The sequence below is a fragment of the Vipera ursinii genome, assembly GCF_947247035.1.
Source record: "Vipera ursinii genome assembly, chromosome: 5".
NCBI lineage: Eukaryota > Metazoa > Chordata > Lepidosauria > Squamata > Viperidae > Vipera > Vipera ursinii.
Genome location: NC_139518.1, coordinates 5,899,059 through 5,919,409, shown reverse-complemented (window position 1 = coordinate 5,919,409; position 20,351 = coordinate 5,899,059). Strand labels below are relative to the sequence as shown.

General features: G+C 39.0%; 1 protein-coding gene across 1 annotated transcript in view; it reads left to right on the top strand.

Annotated features, from left to right (window-relative positions):
* LOC310641165 (cytochrome P450 2J2-like) overlaps positions 1-20,351 on the top strand; it is a gene marked incomplete at both ends in the record, with an annotated part of 46,643 nt that overhangs the window by 11,261 nt on the left and 15,031 nt on the right. Inside the window, 3 exons of the mRNA XM_083363995.1 lie at positions 8,868-9,017; positions 9,207-9,367; positions 19,624-19,800. Coding sequence (XP_083220121.1) covers positions 8,868-9,017; positions 9,207-9,367; positions 19,624-19,800 — 488 coding nt within the window. The remainder of the gene's footprint in view (positions 1-8,867; positions 9,018-9,206; positions 9,368-19,623; positions 19,801-20,351) is intronic.

Genomic DNA, 20,351 nt, shown 5'->3' with positions numbered 1-20,351 from the left:
TATGCACTTTTGATGACATGGTGATGTCTCCGCTTTTTAGTGTGCTCTCTAGATTTGCCATGGCTTTCCTCCCCAGGAGCAAGCGTCTTTTAATTTCTTGGCTACAGTCCACATCTGAAGTGATCTTGGAGCCCAGGAAAATAAAATCTGTCACTACCTCCATTTCTTCCCCATCTATTTGCCAGAAATTGAGAGGGCCGGATGCCATGATCTTGGTTTTCTTAATGTTAAGTTTCAACCCAAGTTTTGCACTCTCCTTCTTCACCCGCAACAAGAGGCTCTTTAGTTCCTCTTCAGTTTCTGCCATTAGAGTGGTATCATCTGCATATCTTAGGTTGTTGATATTTCTTCCAGCAATCTTAATTCCAACTTTTGATTCATCTAACCCTGCCTTTCTCATGATGTGCTCTGCATATAGGTTAAATAGGCAGGGCGACAGTATACAGCCTTGCCTGACTCCTTTCCCAATTTTGAACCAATCAGTGGTTCCATGTCCCGTTCTCACTGTTGCTTCTTGGCCCACATATAGGTTTCTCAAGAGACAAATAAGATGGTCTGGTATGCCCATCTCTTTGAGAACTTGCTACAGTTTTTTATGATCCACACAATCAAAAGCTTTAGATTTTTGATTGGAACTCTCTAGCTTTCTTCATGATCCAGCGTATGTTGGCAATTTGATCTCTAGTTCCTCTGCCTCTTCGAAATCCTGCTTGTACCTCTGGTAGTTCTCGGTCCACATACTGCTGGAGTCTAGCTTGTAGGATTTTAAGCATAACTTTACCAGCATGAGAAATGAGTGCAATGGTGCGGTAGTTTGAACATTCTTTGGCACTGCCTTTCTTTGGAATTGGAATGTAAACTGATCTTTTCCAATCCTGTGGCCACTGTTGAGTTTTCAAAATTTGCTGGCAAATTGAGTGTAGCACTTTTACTGCATCGTCTTTTAAGATTTTGAATAGCTCAGCAGGAATACTGTCACCTCCACTAGCTTTGTTGTTGCTCAGCTTTTCTAAGGCCCACTTCACTTCACATTCTAGGATGTCTGGCTCGAGGTCAGTGACCACTTCATTGTGATTATCAGGGACGTTAAGCTCATTCTTGTATAGTTCTTCTGTGTAATTTTGCCACCTCTTCTTAATGTCTTCTGCCTCTGTTAGGTCCCTACCATTTTGGTCCTTTATCATGCCCATTTTTGCATGAAACGTTCCCTTCATCTCTCCAATTTTCTTTCTTTTTTTTATTGGAAAGTTTTACAATACATTTTTAAATACAAAACCCCTCCCCCTCCCCTCTCCCCAAACCTCCCCAACTCTCCCCTCCCCTCCCCTCCCCCCTCCCCGACTTCCCAGAGCTAAATACAGGGTATAGAAATACAAACAAACATAATCTAAAATATGCAAACAACAATAAGGTATTAAATTCTATTGCACTTTAACTCTTAATAAAATAACTACAAGCTAATTATACATCATATAAATCCACTACTTATTCAAATGCTAAGTGAAACTTTTTAGTCCCATATTTATTCTGAATATAATCTATCCATCTCTTCCACTCCACAGTGTATCTCTGTTGCGATTGATCTTTCAAATACGATGTGATCTTTGCCATCTCCGCCAAGTTAGAAACTTTTAAAGTCCATTCTTCTATAGTCGGCAGTTCTTCCTTCTTCCAATATTGCGCTACTAAAAGTCTCGCTGCCGTAATTAAATTCAACATCAATTTAATATCTACAACGGTGGTATCTGTGATAATACCCAATAAAAACAATTGCGGAGAAAACTTTATCCTTTTCTTGAATATTTTTTGCATATTCCACCAAATTTTAATCCAAAAAGCTTTAACCTTTTTACAAGTCCACCATATATGAAAATACGTTGCATCCTCACAACCACACCTCCACCACTTGGGCTGGCAGTTCGGATACATACTTGCTAATTTTTTTGGGATCTAAATGCCACCTATAAAACATTTTGTAAAAATTATAATAATAATAATAATAATAATAATAATAATAATAATAATAATAATAATAAGAAGAAGAAGAAGAAGAAGAAGAAGAAGAAGAAGAAGAAGAAGAAGAAGAAGAAGAAGAAGAAGAAGAAGTTGGAAGGGACCTTGGAGGTCATCTAGTCCAACCCCCTGCTAAGGCAGGAAACCCTATACCATTTCAGACAAATGGCTGACCAGTCTCTTCTTAAAAACTTCCAGTGTTGGAGCATTCACCACTTCTGGAGGCAGGTTGTTCCACTGGTTAGTTGTTCTAACTGTCAGGAAGTTTCTCCTTAGTTCTAGGTTGCTTCTCTCCTTGACTAGTTTCCATCCATTGTTTCTGGTCCTGATTTCAGGTGCTTTGGAGAATAGCTTGGCTCCCTCTTCTTTGTGGCGGCCCCTGAGATATTGGAACACTGCTATCATGTCACCCCTCACCCTTCTCTTCATTAAACTACACATACCCAATTCCAGCAACCGTTCCCTATATTGTTCTAGCCTCCAGTCCCCCAATCATCTTTGTTGCTCTTCTCTGTACTCTTTCTAGAGTCTTGACATCTTTTTTACATCACGGTGACCAAAACTGGATGCAATATTCCAGGGGTGGCCTTACCAAGGCATTGTAAAGTGGTATTAGTACTTCACTTGATCTTGATTCTATTCCTCTGTTAATGCAGCCTAGCACTGTGTTGGCTTTTTTGGCAGCTGCAGCACACTGCTGGCTCATATTTAAGTGATTGTCCACTAGGACTCCGAGATCCCTGTCACAGTTACTACTATCGAGCAAGGTACCACCTATACTATACCTGTGCATTTGATTTTTCCTGCCTAAATGCAGAACCTTACTTTTTTCACAATTGAATTTCATTTTTTTAGATAGTGCCCAGTGTTCGAGTCTGTCCAGATCCTCCTGTATCTTAAGCCTATCTTCTGGAGTATTGGCTATTCCTGCCAGCTTGGTGTCATCTGCAAATTTGATGAGTTCCCCATCTATCCCCTCATCCAAATCATTGATGAAGATGTTGAAGAGCACTGGGCCCAGAACAGAGCCCTGGGGCACCCCACTACACACTTCCTTCCATGTAGATGCAGTTCCATTGACGACCACACGCTGAGTACGGCCTGTCAGCCAGCTACGAATCCATCTGGTGGTGATGCTATCTAACCCACACTTTTCTATCTTATCAAGTAGTAGGTTGTGATCTACTTTATCAAATGCCTTACTGAAATCCAAGTAAATTAAATCTACAGCATTCATCTGGTTCACTAGTTTTGTCACTTGGTCAAAGAATGCAATAAGGTTTGTCTGGCATGATCTGTTTTTGACAAACCCATGTTGGCTTTTAGTGATAACTTTGTTCACATCAAGGTTTTCGCTGATTTGTTGTTTGATTATCTTTTCCAGAATCTTCCCAGGTATTGAGGTCAGGCTGATAGGTCTGTAGTTTCCTGGATCTGTTTTTTTCCCCTTTTTTGAAGATGGGAACTACATCAGCTCTCTTCCAGTCCTCTGGTAGTTCCCCAGTGCTCCAGGATCTTTGAAAAATATAGCTCAGTGGTTCTGAGATCACGTCTGCCAGTTCCTTGAGAATCTTGGGGTGTAATCCATCTGGTCCTGGTGATTTGAACTCGTCTAGGCTGGACAGGTGCTCACTTACCATTTTCTTGCCTATCTTAACTTGCGTTTCTATTCTGTTTTTTATGGCACTGGTTTTGGTAGGTTGCACTGTTTTTTCCCTTTGTGTAAAGACAGATGCAAAAAACGAATTAAATAGTTCTGCTTTCTCCCTGTTGCTTGTCACCTTCTTCCCACTTTCCCCCACTAATGGACCAATCATTTCCTTAACTTTTTTCTTGTTTCTTATATGTTGAAAGAAGCTTTTTTTGTTATTTTTGACTTTGGTTGCAAGCCTTAGTTCATTTTGAGCCTTACCTTTCCTCACTTCATCTTTGCAGGCACGGGCTGTTTGCTGATATTCTGCCTTAGTTATGTGCCCCTCTTTCCACTTCCTATACTTGTCCCTTTTATCTTTCAGTTTGTCAGAGAGTTCTTTATGCAGCCATGCTGTTTTCCTTTGAAAGCTGTTATTTTTCTTCTTTGTTGGTATTGTGCTAGACTGGGCCTTTATTATCTCACTTTTCAAAATTTCCCAAACTTTTTGTTTTCCCCTTTAGGATTCTCATCCATGGAATTCTTCCCAAGGTCTCTCTAAGTTTATTGAAATTAGCTCTTTTAAAGTCCAAGACTCTAGTTTGGCTGTATTCTATTGCTTGTGCTTGCATAATGTTGAATTCCAATATTGCATGATCACTTCCCCCCAAGGTTCCTGTGGCTTTGACACTTTCTATCATTTCATCTCTGTTAGTGAGAATTAAATCCAACATGGCTAATCCCCTAGTTCCCTTCTCTACTTTTTGGGAGAGAAAGTTGTCTGCTAGGTTTGTCAGGAATCTGTTAGATCTTCCACTTGGTGCAGAATTTGTCTCCCAGTTGATATCAGGGTAATTAAAGTCCCCCATTACTATTGTGATGCGCTTCCTACATACCTTAGTTAACTGACTAGCAAAAAGTTCATCTATTTCCTCTGTTTGGTTGGGCGGCCTATAGTATACACCTATGGCAATGTCATTTTTTCTCCCTTTTATATTGACCCAAATACATTCAAGTTTACAGTTTTCATCATTGTTGTGCTCTATTTCTGTCGAGATAAAGTTATTTCTTATATATAGAGCAACTCCACCTCTTTTGTTTAGTCTATTTCTTTTAAATAATTTAAAACCCTCTAGCTGTGTGTTCCATTTGTGGGTTTCATCCCACCATGTTTCTGTAATGGCAACAATATCATATCCGCCCTCATTTACCTGAATTTCTAGTTCACCCTGCTTACTGTTCATACTCTGTGCATTGGTGTACAGACATTTGAGTCCTTTATGACTGACCCTGTGTTTACTTGCTACATAACTTGTGTGGTGCCTAAGTTCCCCTATCTTCTTAGATTGCTGGGGACAGTGATGTTCTGTATCAATTAACTCACTGTCCCCGTTGTTTAGTTTAAATATTCCTTCAGAAAAGCTGTGAATTTATTGCTAAGTAACTCAGTCCCTTTCTTGGATGGATGCAGACCATCTCTTTTGTACATTTTTTCATTGGACCAGCTACAGACATCGTGACTAATATAACCAAAGCCTTCTCCTTTACACCACTCCTTTAGCCACAAGTTGTCTCTTAAATTTTGGGCCTGTGTAAATTTTACATTTCTCACCCAAATCTTTTCCCAAGTATCCATTGTAATAAGTTCTGAGCCCACTTTATCATACAAACTTTAACAAGTTCCATCTCTGAATCAATTTCTATCAATGCAAGATATATCCTTTTTATATGTGCTTGACCTTGATCTCTAATTTGCTTTACCAAGTTTTCATCAGTCATCAAAAAACCAGTTTTCTGGTCCTCTTTCCACCTAGCCTGTAATTGCCCATGCTGAAACCAAGTTTGTACAATCTTTTCTTCTTTTAAAATGTTATATGACTTTAATTGCCATACATTCCTTTCCAAATTAAAATTTCCTTATATGTAGTCACATCATGTTTAAATCCCACATTTATATTTTCTATTGCGTGTTTAGGTATTGCCCAAATAGGTATCTTATAATTTAACTTATGTCTATACTTTTTCCAAACTCGCAACAGAGCATACCTTAAAATATGTATCTTAAACACATTATCCACCTTCTTATCATACAATAAATATGCATGCCATCCAAATAACAAATCATGACCCTCAAGATTTAATAATCTCGCTTGTGTTAAATTAAACCAATCACTTATCACTGACAAAGCAGCAGCCTCATAATATAATTTGAAATTAGGCATTTTAAGACCACCTCTTTCACGCATATCTTGCATTATCTTCAATTTAACTCGTGGCTTTTTCCCTGCCCAAACAAATTTATTAACTCTTTTTTGCCATTCCTCCAAATTTAAATCCTTTTCAAGTATAGGTATCATTTGAAATAAAAATAAAAATTTTGGCAAAACATTCATTTTCACTGCTGCAATTCTTCCCAATAAAGATAATTGTAATTTTTTCCAACTATCTAATTCTTTTTGTACTTTTCCCCATAGCTTTTCATAATTATTTTTATATAACTTCACATTTGAGGCTGACAAATATATCCCCAAATATTTAACCCTTTTAACTATTTCAAATCCCGTTAGCTCTTCTAAAACAGCCTTTTGTGATACTGTCATGTTTTTAGACAACATTTTAGTTTTTTGTATATATATCTCTCCAATTTTCTTGAAGAGATCTCTGGTCCTCCCTATTCTATTGTTTTCTTCTATTTTTTGCACTGTTCATTTAAGAAGGCATTCTTATCTCTTCTAGCTATTCTCTGGAATTCTGCATTCAATTGGGCGTATCTTTCTTTTTCTCCCTTGCCTTTTGCTTCCCTCCTTTCCTCAGCTATTTGCAAAGCTTCCTCAGACAGCCATTTTGCTTTCTTGCATTTCTTTTTCTTTGGGATGGTTTTGGTTGCTACCTGTTGTACAATGTTGCGAACCTCTGTCCATAGTTCTTCAGGCACTCTGTCTATCAGATCTAATTCCTTAAATCTATTTGTCACCTCTACTGTATATTCAACAGGGATATGATTTAATTCATACCTGAGTGGTCTAGTGCTTTTTCTTACTTTCTTCAGTTTAAGCCTAAACTTTGCAATGAGAAGCTCATGGTCTGAGCCACAGTCAGCTCCTGGTCTTGTTTTTACTGACTGTATAGAGCTCCTCCATCTTTGGCTGCAGAGCGTATAGTCAATCTGATTTCTGTGTTGACCTTCTGTTGATGTCCATGTGTAGAGCCGTCTCTTGGGTTGTTGGAAAAGAGTGTTTGCTATGACCATTGTATTCTTTTGACAAAATTCTATCAGCCTGTGCCCTGCTTCATTTTGTACTCCAAGGCCAAACTTGCCTGTTATTCCGGTTATCTTTTGGCTTCCTACTTTAGCATTCCAATCCCCCATGATGATAAGGACATCATTTTTTGGTGTTAGTTCTATAAGGTGCTGTAGGGCTTCATAGAACTGGTCAATTTCATCCTCTTCAGCACTGGTGGTTGGGGCATAGACTTGGACTACTGTGATATTAAATGGTTTGCCTTGGATTCGAACTGAGATCATTCTGTCATTTTGAGGATTGTATCCCAATATTGCTTCTTCTACTCTTTTATTGACTGAAGGCTACTCCATTTCTTCTGAGCGATTCTCGCAGTAGTATACCTGATGGTCATCTGAATTAAATTCACCCATTCCTGTCCATTTTAGTTCGCTGATACCTAAGATGTCGATGTTCAGTCTAATCATCTCTTGTTTGACTACGTCCAGCTTTCCTTGATTCATGAATCTTACATTCCAGGTTCCTATGGAGAAAAAATCTTTGCAGCATCGGACTTTCCTTTCACCACCAGACACATCCACAGCTGAGCGTCCTTTCGGCTTTGGCCCAGTCACTTCATTCTTTCTGGCGCTACTAGTACTAGCACTCTGCTCTTCCCCAGTAGCATATTGGATGCCTTCCAACCTGAGGGGCTCATCTTCCAGCATCATATCATATTGCCTTTTGGTACTGTCGATAGGGTTTTCATGGCAAAGATACTGGAGTGGGTTGCCATTTCCTTCTCCAGTGGATCACGTTTGTCTGTCTTGGGTGGCCCTGCACGGCATAGCTCATAGCTTCATTGAATTACACAAGCCCCTTCGCCACAACAAGGCAGTAATCCATGAAGGGGAATGGAATCATAGCAGTTGTTAAATTAGTAACAAGTTTGTTAAGTGAAACTGGCTTCCCCATTGACTTTGTATGTCAGAAAGTCTCAAAATGGGATCACGTGATCTCATGACACTGCAACTGACATAAATATGAACCAGTTGCAAAGCATCACGTGAGCATGGGAATGCTGCATGTTTGTAAATGTGAAAGTGGCCATAAGTCACTTTTTTAGTGCCATTGCAAGTTCAAACTGTCACTAAACAAATTGGTGTTAGTCAAGGACTACCTGTAGTGGGTGGAAACTAGTCAAAGAGAGAACTGATGATGTTAGCTAGTTTGGGGAATGAAATATCTGCAAATGTCTAGGGAGATTCTCAGTAATCCAGTGCTTCAGTTTGAGATGAAGACATCACAGACTCATCCCCAACAACCCGCACTTGTCTTCAACAATGAAGGGATACAGGGCAGAAAAAAACCTGCATTCAAGTAGGCTCCACACCCATTTGCACTACTCAGGTGACCCTGAGAACACAGGTAAACCTCCAAATGCCATCAATGACTCTTTAAAAGAATGCAAATGACCAGCAGTCATTTCACACAATTCAGTCAGAGCTGAAGGAGCTTCTTGGATGAGAAGTGAAACATCTTCAAAGAAAAACAAGAAAGTCCAGTTGTCTCCTGAAAAAGGACCTTTGGGACAACCATGATGACTGAGAATCTCCATAGAACTTGTAGGAGAATGTTACAAATGGATTCTACTGCCATTGAGAACATCCTGTCGCTTGTCCCTATAACATGTTCTCGTACGTGAACGTTTACATCATCTTGGAAGCTTTTGATGTGCATCACATAAGATAGAGGCTGACAAGCACTGCAACTGTGGTCACAATACCACACGTGTCTCTCAGTGTCCATCTGACTCCCAACATGAATAAATATTATAATAAAAATTAACATAGCCAGAATCCTACAAAATGGCAACATTGCATAAAGGCTTGGTATTCCCACCTAAAATTCATAGAAATGTTTGCAAGAACTTCTAGACCTGTTTTATTTTTAAACATGAATGTCCTCAGGAATCACTTATCTTTCTCTGCTGATGCCCTCAGGTATCATTTTCTCCAATGGCCACATCTGGAAACAGCAGCGACACATCGGCATCACTTCTCTGCGAAAGCTGGGCCTGGGGAAGAAGAGCATTGAGCATCAGATAGAAGACACAGCTCAGACGTTGGTGGAAAGATTTACAAAAATGAAAGGTATGCAATTTGGGCTAATCGCTCAAGTGTCTGCAGAATTTTTTTCCATTCTGTGTATTTCAAATAAGAACAGACATATTTGATAAGATTTTTAAATTTTTTTGAAACAATTGCAGTTCCCAATAATGTTGTTCATTGCATAGAAGTCCTGTTCTTTAATAATTGATTATGAAATATCTTCATTTGCAGGACAGCCATTTGACCCTTCAATTCCAATAACAAGTGCAGTTTCTAATGTCATATGTGCTTTGAGTTTTGGAGAACAGTTTGCTCCTGAAGATAAAAACTTCCAAAAGCTAATTCAAGCAATTGAATTTATTGTGAAATTCAGTGGTACCTTTTTTCATGTGGTGAGTAATGTTTTCTGTTCAAGAGACAAAACTATTTCCATGAATATTTTCATGTAATCACAAATGGAATTCATGGAGGAAGCCTTGGAAATTGTCTATTGTACTATTATCCCCAGTAGCCAAGACAAGTCAAGTTTCCTTGCCATTGTCCACTTTCTAGGGCTGAGAGAGAGGGACTGGTCCAGTGTCACCCGATTGACTTAGTGGTTTAGTTGGGACAAATACTCAGAATATCTCAATAAAAGATGGTCCACCACTTCCTGGGTCAGTCTGACATTGAACAGTTCTTTCAATTTCTGCTTAATTATGATTTAAGCCCATGGCTTCCATGCAGAAATTCTTTTGCTGCAGCCACCAGAAAACCCAATGCCATCCTAGGCTGCATTAACAGAGGGATAGAATAAAGATAACATGAAGGCTTAGTACTGATTTATAAGGCCTTGATAAGACCACACTTACATTACATTCAGTTTTGGTTGCCATGATATAAAAAAGATCTTTAGACTCTGGAAAAAGTGGAAAGAAGAGCAACAAAGATGATTAGGGGGTAGGAGACTAAAACATATGAAGAACAACTGCAGGAATTGGGTATATCTAATCTAGTGAAAAGAAGGACTAGTGGTGCCATGGTAGCAGTACAATATCTAAAGGATTGCCGCAAAGAAGAGTGGGTCAACCTATTCTCCAAAGCCCCTTAAGACAAGACATGAAGCAATGGATGGAAACTAATCAAGGAGAGAACCAAGCTAGAATTTAGGAGAAATTTCCTGACAGGGAGAAGAATTAACCAGTGGAATGGCTTGCCTCCAGATGTTGTGGGTGCTCCACCACTGGAGATTTTAAAGGAGAGATTGGCCAGCCATTCTTTGAAATAATATAGAGTCTCTTGCATGAACTGGGCTTTAGCCTAGAAGACCTCCAAGGTCCCTGTTATTCCGTTATGAAAAGCTAACAGACCGAAAATTCAACCCATGTAGATAATTTATTATTTAACCTGCCATGTGTTCAAGAAAAGTCTTCATTAGGGTCCAGTCCAAGCCGGGAATAAACAAAATGGTGACTGCTTTAGAAAGAAGGTTGTAGTTTATTGAAGAGGAGAGCCAGGCAGAAAGATGGCTCTGGGAAAGATGACCACATGTAGCTGGGAGTGGTAGGTTTTTATACCTTTTGGGGTATTGAGGCCCTTCCCTGTTCCTGTTTGAGGCTTTGTAATTCCTGTGTCATATACTTTGACCTGAGTCTCAGTGTGTCCTTTTGGTATTCTGATGGTGAGTTGATTCTATTATGTCACCAAAGGTCATGTCTTTTAGAGTTTTGGTTGGATATGTAGATTTTAGGGGTCTGACTTCTTAGTCTCATCAGCTTCTAGATTCCTGGCTCCAACCTTCCTGAATGGATTATTACATCTGCATTTCTAAAAGCTGGTTTCTGTTGAGTTTCTGCTTGGGGCTATTAAGATAAAGTGGGCTTGCTTTTCTGCCTTTAAGACCCTTTGGGGAGATATATTTTGCCTATTTAATATTTCCAAAAATATTTCTTTCTCTGGCTTATTCCTACACATGTGAATCCAGTTGGTTTAATTTATTAAATCAGTTAGCCATAGGTTACCATAATTACAAAGGCTCCTGGAGAGAATGAGAGAATAAGAGAATTTTATATTAGCTCTAAAATAATCTATCTACTTCTAACATGATTCTTCTTATTGAAAAGTTTTAAATACATTTTTAAAAACATAAACACCCTCCCTCCCCCTCCCCTCCCCTCCCCCTTGCCCTCCCTCCCCCTCCCCCCCCGGACTTCCCAGAGCTGAATACAGGGTATTAACCTTACAAACTTAAGCTAAAATATGCTAAATAACTAAAAAAAGACATATTAAATTCTATCGCACTTTAACTCCCCTTAAACATAACTTAATTACTAACCAATAATGAATAACTAATAATACATCATATAAAACTTATATTTATTCAAATGCTAAACGAAACTTTTTAGTCCCGTATTTATTCTGATTATATTCAATCCATTTTCTCCATTCCACAATATATCTCTGTTGTGATTGTTCTTTCAAATATGCTGAAATCTTTGCCATTTCTGCCAGGTTTGAAAATTTCACTCTTCTACAGTAGGCAGTTCCTCTTTCTTCCAATATTGCGCTACTAAAAGTCTTGCTGCCGTAATTAAATTCAACATAAATTTAGTATCTATGACAGTAAAAAAAGGTAAAGGTTCCCCCGCACATGTGTGCTAGTCGTTTCTGACTCTAGGGGCCGGTGCTCATCTCCGTTTCAAAGCCGAAGAGCCAGCGCTTGTCCAAGGACGTCTCCATGGTCATGTGGCCGGCATGACTAGACGCCAAAGGCGCACGGAACGCTGTTACCTTCCCACCAGAGTGGTCCCTATTTTTCTACTTGCATTTTTACGTGCTTTCGAACTGCTAGGTTGGCAGAAGCTGGGACGAGTAACAGGCGCTCACTCTGTTACGCGGCACTCGGGATTTGACCCGCCAAACTGCCGACCTTCTGATCAACAGCCTCAGTGTCCTAACCCACTGAGCCACCGCGTCCCTTATCTATGACAGTACAATCTGTAATAATACCCAACAGAAATAACTGTGGAGAAAACCTTATCTTTTTCTTAAATATCTTCTGCATGTTCCACCAAATTTTAATCCAAAAAGCTCTGACTTTTTACAAGTCCACCATATATGATAATACGTTGCATCCTCACAACCACACCTCCAACATTTAGGCTGGCAGTTCGGATACATACTTGCTTATTTTTTAGGATCTAAATGCCATCTATAAAACATTTTATAAAAATTCTCTCTTAAATTTTGAGCCTGTGTAAATTTTACATTTCTGACCCATATCTTTTCCCAAGTATCCATTGTAATAACCTCCTGAAAATTCTGGGCCCACTTTATCATACAATCTTTAACAAGTTTCGTTTCTGAGTCTATTTCTATCAATGCATTATATATCCTTCTTATATGTGCTTGACCTTGATCTCTAATTTGTTTTACCAAATTTCCATCAGTTGTCGAAATACCAACTTTCTGATCTTCTTTCCATCTAGCTTGTAGCTGCCCATACTGGAACCAAGTTTGTACTATTTTCCTTTCTTTAAACTATTATATGGCTTTAATTGCCATACATTCCTTTCCATCCTAAGAATTTCTTTATATGTAATCACATCATGTTTAAATCCCACATTTATATTTTCTATTGCATGTTTAGGTATTGCCCAAATTGGTATTTTATAATTTAACTTATGTCAATATTTTTTCCAAACTCGCAACAGAGCATACCTTAATATATGTGTCTTAAAAACATTATCCACCTCCTTGTCATACAATAAATATGCATGCCAACCAAATAACAAATCATAACCCTCAACATTCAATAATCTCCCTTGTGTTAAATTAAACCAATCCCTAATTGATGATAAAGCAGCAGCCTCATAATATAATTTAAAATTGGGCATTTTAAGACCACCTCTCTCACGTACATCTTGCATTATCTTAAATTTAACTCTTGGTCTTTTCCCTGCCCAAACAAATTTATTAATACCTTTCTGCCATTCCTCCAAGTTTGAATCTTTTTTAAGTATAGGTATCATTTGAAACAAAAATAAAAATTTTGGCAAAACATTCATTTTTACTGCTGCAATTCTTCCCAGTAAAGATAATTGTAATTTTTTCAACTATCTAACTCTTTTTGTATTTTTAACCATAACAATTCATAATTATTTTTATATAATTTTACATTTGAAGCTGAAAGATATACCCCCAAATATTTAATCTTTTTAATAATAATAATAATAATAATAATAATAATAATAATAATAATAATAATAATAATAATATAAAGTTGGAAGGGACCTTGGAGGTCATCTAGTCCAACCCCCTGCTCAGGCAGGAAACCCTATACCATTTCAGGCAAATGGCTGTCCAGTCTCTTCTTAAAAACCTCCAGTGTTGGAGCATTCACCACCTCTGGAGGCAGGTTGTTCCACTGGTTAATTGTTCTAACTGTCAGGAAGTTTCTCCTTAGTTCTAGGTTGCTTCTCTCCTTGACTCTCCTTTTTAACTATTTCAAATCCAGTTAGCTCTTCTAAAACAACCTTTTGTTCTGTAGTCATATTTTTAGACAAAATTTTAGTTTCTTAAATCCAGAAACTTTTCCATATAACAATATTTATTTATTTATTTATTTATTTTATTTTATTGCATTTATATACCGCCCTTTCCCTGAGGACTCAGGGCGGTTTACAGGGAGTTAAAAATCAACCATACAAAAGTTAAAAAAATCAAATTTAAAAAGATTAAACCAACCCTGTACGATTAAAAACCCCAATTAAAATAAATTTCTCCTCAGCCTGGGCCCGAGAGCTCAAAGAGCCAGGTCTTCAGGCCCCGGCGGAATGATCGGAGGTCGGGGGCAGTCCTCAGCTCCACTGGCAGCTGGTTCCAGAGGGCAGGCGCACCCACTGAGAAGGCCCTATCCCTGGGTGTCACCCGCCGGCAATCTCTTACCGGCAGCACCCTGAGCAGACCCTCCCTGTGGGAGTGCACTGGGCGAAGGGCATTTGATGCCGGCAGCAGGTGTTCCCTCAAATACCCCGGACCCAGGCCATGTAGGGCTTTATAGGTGATAACCAGCACCTTGAATTTCACCCGGAGGGCAACCGGAAGCCAATGCAGCTCGCAGAGTAGAGGTGTTACATGGGAGTATCAGGAGACCCCCATTAGAACTCGCGCGGTCGCATTCTGCACCAGTTGAAGCCTCCGAGTGGTCTTCAAGGGCAGCCCCATGTAGAGAGCGTTACAGTAGTCCAAACGGGAGGTCACAAGCGCATGAGTAACTGTGCGTAGGGCGTCTTGGTCCAGATAGGGACGCAACTGGCGCACCAGGCGAACCTGTGCAAAAGCCCCCCTGGTCACGGCTCCTATGTGATCTTCAAAATTGAGTCGTGAATCCAGGAGGACGCCCAAGTTGCGAGCCCTATCAACGGGGGGTAACACCTCACCCCCCATCGTTAGAGGAGGAATAACCTGGTTAGCCCGAGATGCCGATATGCACAGCCACTCAGTCTTGGCGGGATTGAGACGAAGCCTGTTTCTCCCCATCCAGACCTGAACCGCCTCCAGGCACCGGGACATCACGGCGAGGGCATCACTGGGTTGGTTCGGGGTGGAAAGTAAAAGTTGGGTATCATCAGCATACTGATGATACCCCACCCCGAAGCCACGAATGATCTCGCCCAGCGGCTTCATATAGATGTTGAACAGGAGAGGCGAGAGAACCGTCCCCTGAGGGACTCCATAAATGAGAGGCCTCGGGGCGGATCTCTGCCCTCCCGTCAACACCGACTGCGAGCGGCCCTGGAGGTAGGAGGAGAACCACCGTAAAATGGTGCCTCCCACTCCCAACCCCCTGAGACGCCGCAGCAGGATACCATGGTCGATGGTATCGAAAGCCGCTGAGAGATCTAATAGGACCAGGACAGAGGAGCAACCCCTCTCCATATTATCTCCATCAAGTCTACAACTGAGTAAGTCGGTTGACTTAATGTAATAACCAAGTCATCCACAAATGCTCTCAATCTATAATCTTGATCTCTTATTTTAATTCCCTTAATTTTATTTGAGTCTCGTATCTTAATCAATAATATTTCCAATGTTAAAACAAACAAAAAAGGTGACAACAGACACCCCTGTCTTGTACCCTTTTCAATATTACATGTTTCTGTCAAACTACCATTAATTATTATTTGAGCTGTTTGCTTCCGATATATTGCCCTAATAGGTTGTAAAAAATTATGCCCAAACTCCATTTTCTCCAGTACCTTAAATAAAAATTGCCAGTCCAATTGATCAAAAGCTTTTTCAGCATCCAAAAAAATCAGCGCTGCAGAGACCTGGTTATTTCTTTCCAAACATTCCAATAAATCTACAATATGTCTCACATTATTCTTCATTTGTCTACCACTTGTAAATCCTGTTTGGTCACTATGAATGATTTGCTGCATTACCTTCATTAATCTATGTTAGGCATATGGTGTTAGCCTCCAATGTTGGGTTGAAAATATATCAACCATAATGCTATGTCTTTAAGTTGTTAATTGGCCAATGGGTGTGTAAGTGTTCTCATGGCCATAAGAGGGAGCTAGTAACGTAGCTTCTCTCTCTCTCTCTGAATTCACTGCTCTCTACTATTACTGTTTTTGCTCTGTTACCTGAACTGTGTATTGACCTCTGGACTGGTAAGAAGACTTTGTATTTTGGATTACATCTTGGACCGTTGCTATTGTGTATGACCTGGACTGTTTATTTTTTATTGTCCATTTTTGTTTTTACACCACCTTCAAGTAAACTACTTTTTGCTTTTACAACTCAGTGTACTCTTGTGTGACTTCTGCTGCTCTCAGTACCCTTCCTTGTCTGTGCAACTCCTTGGTAGCACAAGGAGACCTCTGCACAACAAATTCCTTAACACTATTTGCTAATTTTTTTGCAAATATCTTATAATCAGTATTTAAAAGCGATATTGGCCTGTAATTTTTGGTTTGGGTGAGATCTTGATCTTCCTTCGGAATCAGTGATATAAAAGCTGTTTTCCATGATGGAGGCACTTCTCCTCCAGATTGAATTGTTCTAAATAATTCTTTTAAAGGTCCCACCATTTCTAACTGTAAGTCTTTATAGTAAATGGCAGTCAAGCCATCTGTTCCTGGTGCTTTCCCCACCTTTAATTATTTAATTGCTAAAATAATTTCTTCATCATTTATCAGTTGATTCATCCCTTCCCTTTGCTCTTGTGTAAGAACAGGGATATTCACTTCTTGTAGATATCTATCTATATCTACATATTGAATCTTATCCCTAACATATAACTTAGAGTAAAATTCAACAAAAGTCTTTTTAATAAGATTCTGCTGAAACACCGCTTTACCCTTGTATTCTATTCTATCTACATTACGTGACCATTGTTTCTTTAAAAACAAGTAAGCTAACCATCTACCTGGCTTATTAGCATTAGAAAAAGTATTATGTTTAACATACTGTAAATTGGTTGCCACTTGATCTGCCATGAACATAATAAACTGACCTCTTAACAAAGTAATTGCTTCTTTAATCTTTTTATCAGATGGATTCAAAATTAGAGCCTTCTCTTTCCTCTTAATTTTCTCCTCTAACTCTTTTCGCTTATATTCCAGTTTACGCCTATGTTTATTATTCAAATATATTAACACTCCTCTCATATAAGCTTTACTTGCATCCCAAACCATTTCAATAGAAGTACCCTTGTGCATATTTATATTAAAAAATTCTTTCATCTTTTTTTTATATTCTTCCACATTTTCTTGATATCTGAACAAATTTTCATTCAGTCTCCAAGACCTCCTCTCTCCACTCTCTTTTTCCAGTTCCAGCCATACTGGACTATGATCTGATAGAGTTCTTGGACATATCTTAATCTTCTTAATCCTAGAAAAAAATCATTAGTAATTAATACAAAATCGATCCTAGAAAAAGATTGATGTCTATTGGAAAAAAAGGTAAAATCTTTTTCTTCCAAATTTCTTTCTCTCCAAACATCTCTCAATTCCAAGTCATCTTTCATCTCAAAAAAAGATTTAGGCAATCTAGCATGATTTGGTATACTTCTAAAAAGACCTTTTTTGTCTTTTTGTACATCCAGGACACCATTCCAATCTCCCATCAAAATACACGATTTATAATCCCATTGAATTATCTTGCTATGTAAAAGTTTATAAAATTCTCCTTGCTGTTGATTAGGAGCATATAATCCAAGCAAAAGTATTTTCTTGCCTTCTATTAACAATTCAATTATAACATATCTTCTGTTTGTCTGTTTCAATTAAATTAGCTGTTAAATTGTTCTTCACATAAATAACTACTCCATTTTTCTTATCTGGAGCAGACGCATTAAACTGTGTACCCAATCTAAAGTTTATCAAATATTTTTGATCAGCTGCTTGAATATGCATTTCCTGTAAACAAATAACATCATTTTTAAATTGTTTCAAATACTGAAATACTTTCTTTCTCTTGTGTGGGGAATTTAATCCATTAATGTTCCAGGTTAGAAACTTTGTCGCCATCTTTTGCGACCTGAATCTTTTGGAGCGCCTCTTGCAAAACCACCTGCGCCTGCCTCTTCGGTTTCGCTCCTCCCACTGCTTCACTACAAGTAGGTTCTTGAGATGTAATTGTAGCTTTCTGTTGTTCTTTTTCTTGTCTCATTCATTTAATTACAGCCCATGTCATTCTTTATTCTCTAACCTCTTCTGATGACGTCTGGGACTGCTCAACTTCTGAAATTTACTGAGATTCTTTATCCTTCTGCAAAGTAACTCCTTCAGCTCCTTGTATATTCTCCACTGGAATCTGACGCTCTCCTTTGTCCTTTCTTCCTTTAAATTCTGACGATGGTGGAGAACCTGCCTTCAATATGTTAGAATAAAAATCTCGTGCCTTCAAAACTGTATTAAGATGATATCTTGTGCCAGCATAATTCACCACCAAGCCTACTGGAATCTCCCATCTAAACTGAAGCCGCCGTTTCTTTAATTCCTCTGCCAAAAAAGCAAATTCTTTTCTCCTCCTTAAAATTCTTGGAGGAATCTCTTTCAGAATCAAAACTTCTTGCTCAGCAACTTTAAATCTATTGTTATAAAAGGCTTGGATAAGCACATTTCTGATTGATCTCTTTGTAAAGTAAACCACCACATCTCTAGGTAATTTTCTTTGTCTGGCAATCCAAGAGTTAACCTGAAATATTTTGTCTATATCCCTCATAATATCTTCTGCTTGATGCTCCAAAACCTTGGTGGAGCAGTGGGCTAATGCCTCCTTAAGTAACACCAGCTGCCTGCAATTAGTGCAGGTTCGCATCCCACCAGGCTCAAGGTTGACTCAGCCTTCCATCCTTCCCAGGTAGGTAAAATGAGGACCCAGATTGTTGGGGGCAATTAAGCTGACTTTGTAATTATGCCGCTTGGGGTGTGTGTGAAAGCCCTAATAAGCAGGCATATACATAGAATGAAGGCTACTGCTAAGCTTGTAAGCCACCCTGAGTCTTCGGAGAAGGGTGGGATATAAATGGAATTAAAAAAAATAAAATAAAAATAAAACCGGTTCGAGGGCTTGTGCCAATAACTCTTTCAAGTTTTCCTTTGGGTCTTCCTTCAATCCTCTAATCCTCACAGCAAACTCCATATCTCTATATTGTATCACAACTACATCATCATCAATCTTCTCCATCACATTTTCAGCTTCCAACATTTTAGCATCCAATCTCAAATTATTTTGATTCAGCTCTTCCATACGATCATCCAGACCCTCAATACAGACTGCAAGCCCTTGAAATGCAGCTAAAATGTCTGCTCTTATTTCAGTATTCTTCTCCTCAATAAGTTCAGCTATTTGCTGGGATTGTATTTTTAAAGCATCTTGTAAAGCATCTTGTAAATCTTTTATTGTTAATGCGGGTGCGGGTGCGGGTGCCGCAGGAGGAGGCATCAAAGCCTGTAACAAAGAATGCTAAACTGGACAAGCACCAGCACTTCTAGGAACTTTAGTTGGTTTAGAAGCCATCTTAGCACCCAGTTAATTTCTATTGCACACTTTCACTTTCCACACCGCTTGCAACTTTTTCTTTCAAAATAAACCAGAGTTAAAGTTCAAATACTTGCTGTTCCAATATTCTCCTGCACAGCTCTGCCTGCATCCAGGTAATTCAAAGTTAATTGTTGATTGCAGGGATGGTTGCAGCGTCCTGCTCCGCTCCAAAACCTTGGAGCAGAGGAGTCCCCGAATCCGGAGTAAGTTCAGGCTTCAGGGGGGCTCTCACCTTTCAACCCCCAGAATTTAAACTCTGTGGGTCTAGGGAATGCTCACCTCCCCTCTTCTCCCAAGGAGAGGGTTTCCGAGCCGCTGTTTTAGCGGCTCCAATGGAAAACAACAGGGCTGATGGCCAGAACAGCCTCCATCAACGGAGCCTTGCCACCCAGGAGTCACTTTTAACACGATTCTTTTCTGGAAGAATTTGGAAACAGCTTTTCTGGAGGACTTTTGGGACCTGACACCATGTAAAGTTTTCCATGTTTTAATGTGCTTGCAATGTTTTCTTTGGTTATTAAGTGCTGTCTATTACTGTAAACTGCTGAGAGTCTTCTTTAGTTGCAGTAGGAAATAAATAAATAAACGTTTCCTTTTCCATTTCTATTAGATGTTTGTAGTGTTCCCACGTTTAATGACCTATCTCCCGGGCCCTCACCAGGATCTCTTGGCTTCAGTAGAGGTGATCAATTCCTTTGCAAAGCAAGAAGTAGAGAAACACAAGGAATCAAGGTGTCTGCATGAGCCACAAGATTTCATTGATCACTATCTTCTTCAGATGGAGAAGGTATGGGTTTATTGTAGTTCAATACATGGGCAAGGAATTATTACTTTCCTGGCTATAAGTAAAGAAGAAGAGATACTGGTATTGTTTTCCTTGAAGTTATTTCTTTTTCATTCAAGTCCCATTCTGAATTTTGCCCATTCTAACTTCTGATTGCTTCTAAATAAGGACTATATTGTACCTCTGCAATATTAGACTCTTGTTATACATGGGAGGTTCCTTGGGGAAGTTAGAAATGTTTCTGTTTGTCATCCTGTAATGTTTGCCTACCACTCCTTTCCCCTTTTTATAAAGAAGTTCAATTAAGAAGAAAAAGAATTAACAAGGTAAGGTCTTTTGATTGAGTCATACTTAAACGAATACTTACCCTGAAATGGTTGGAAAAGCTCAGATATTTTCACAGATTTGACCATAAGTAAAAATGTAGAAGAGTTGAAACAAGGAATAAAGGTCCTCCTCTCCATTGTTTTCAGAAAAAGATTGATTTTTTAAAGAACAACTTTTATCAATTTGAAGTTACGTTGCCCTTGGTCACTTTATTTACAATTTGATAG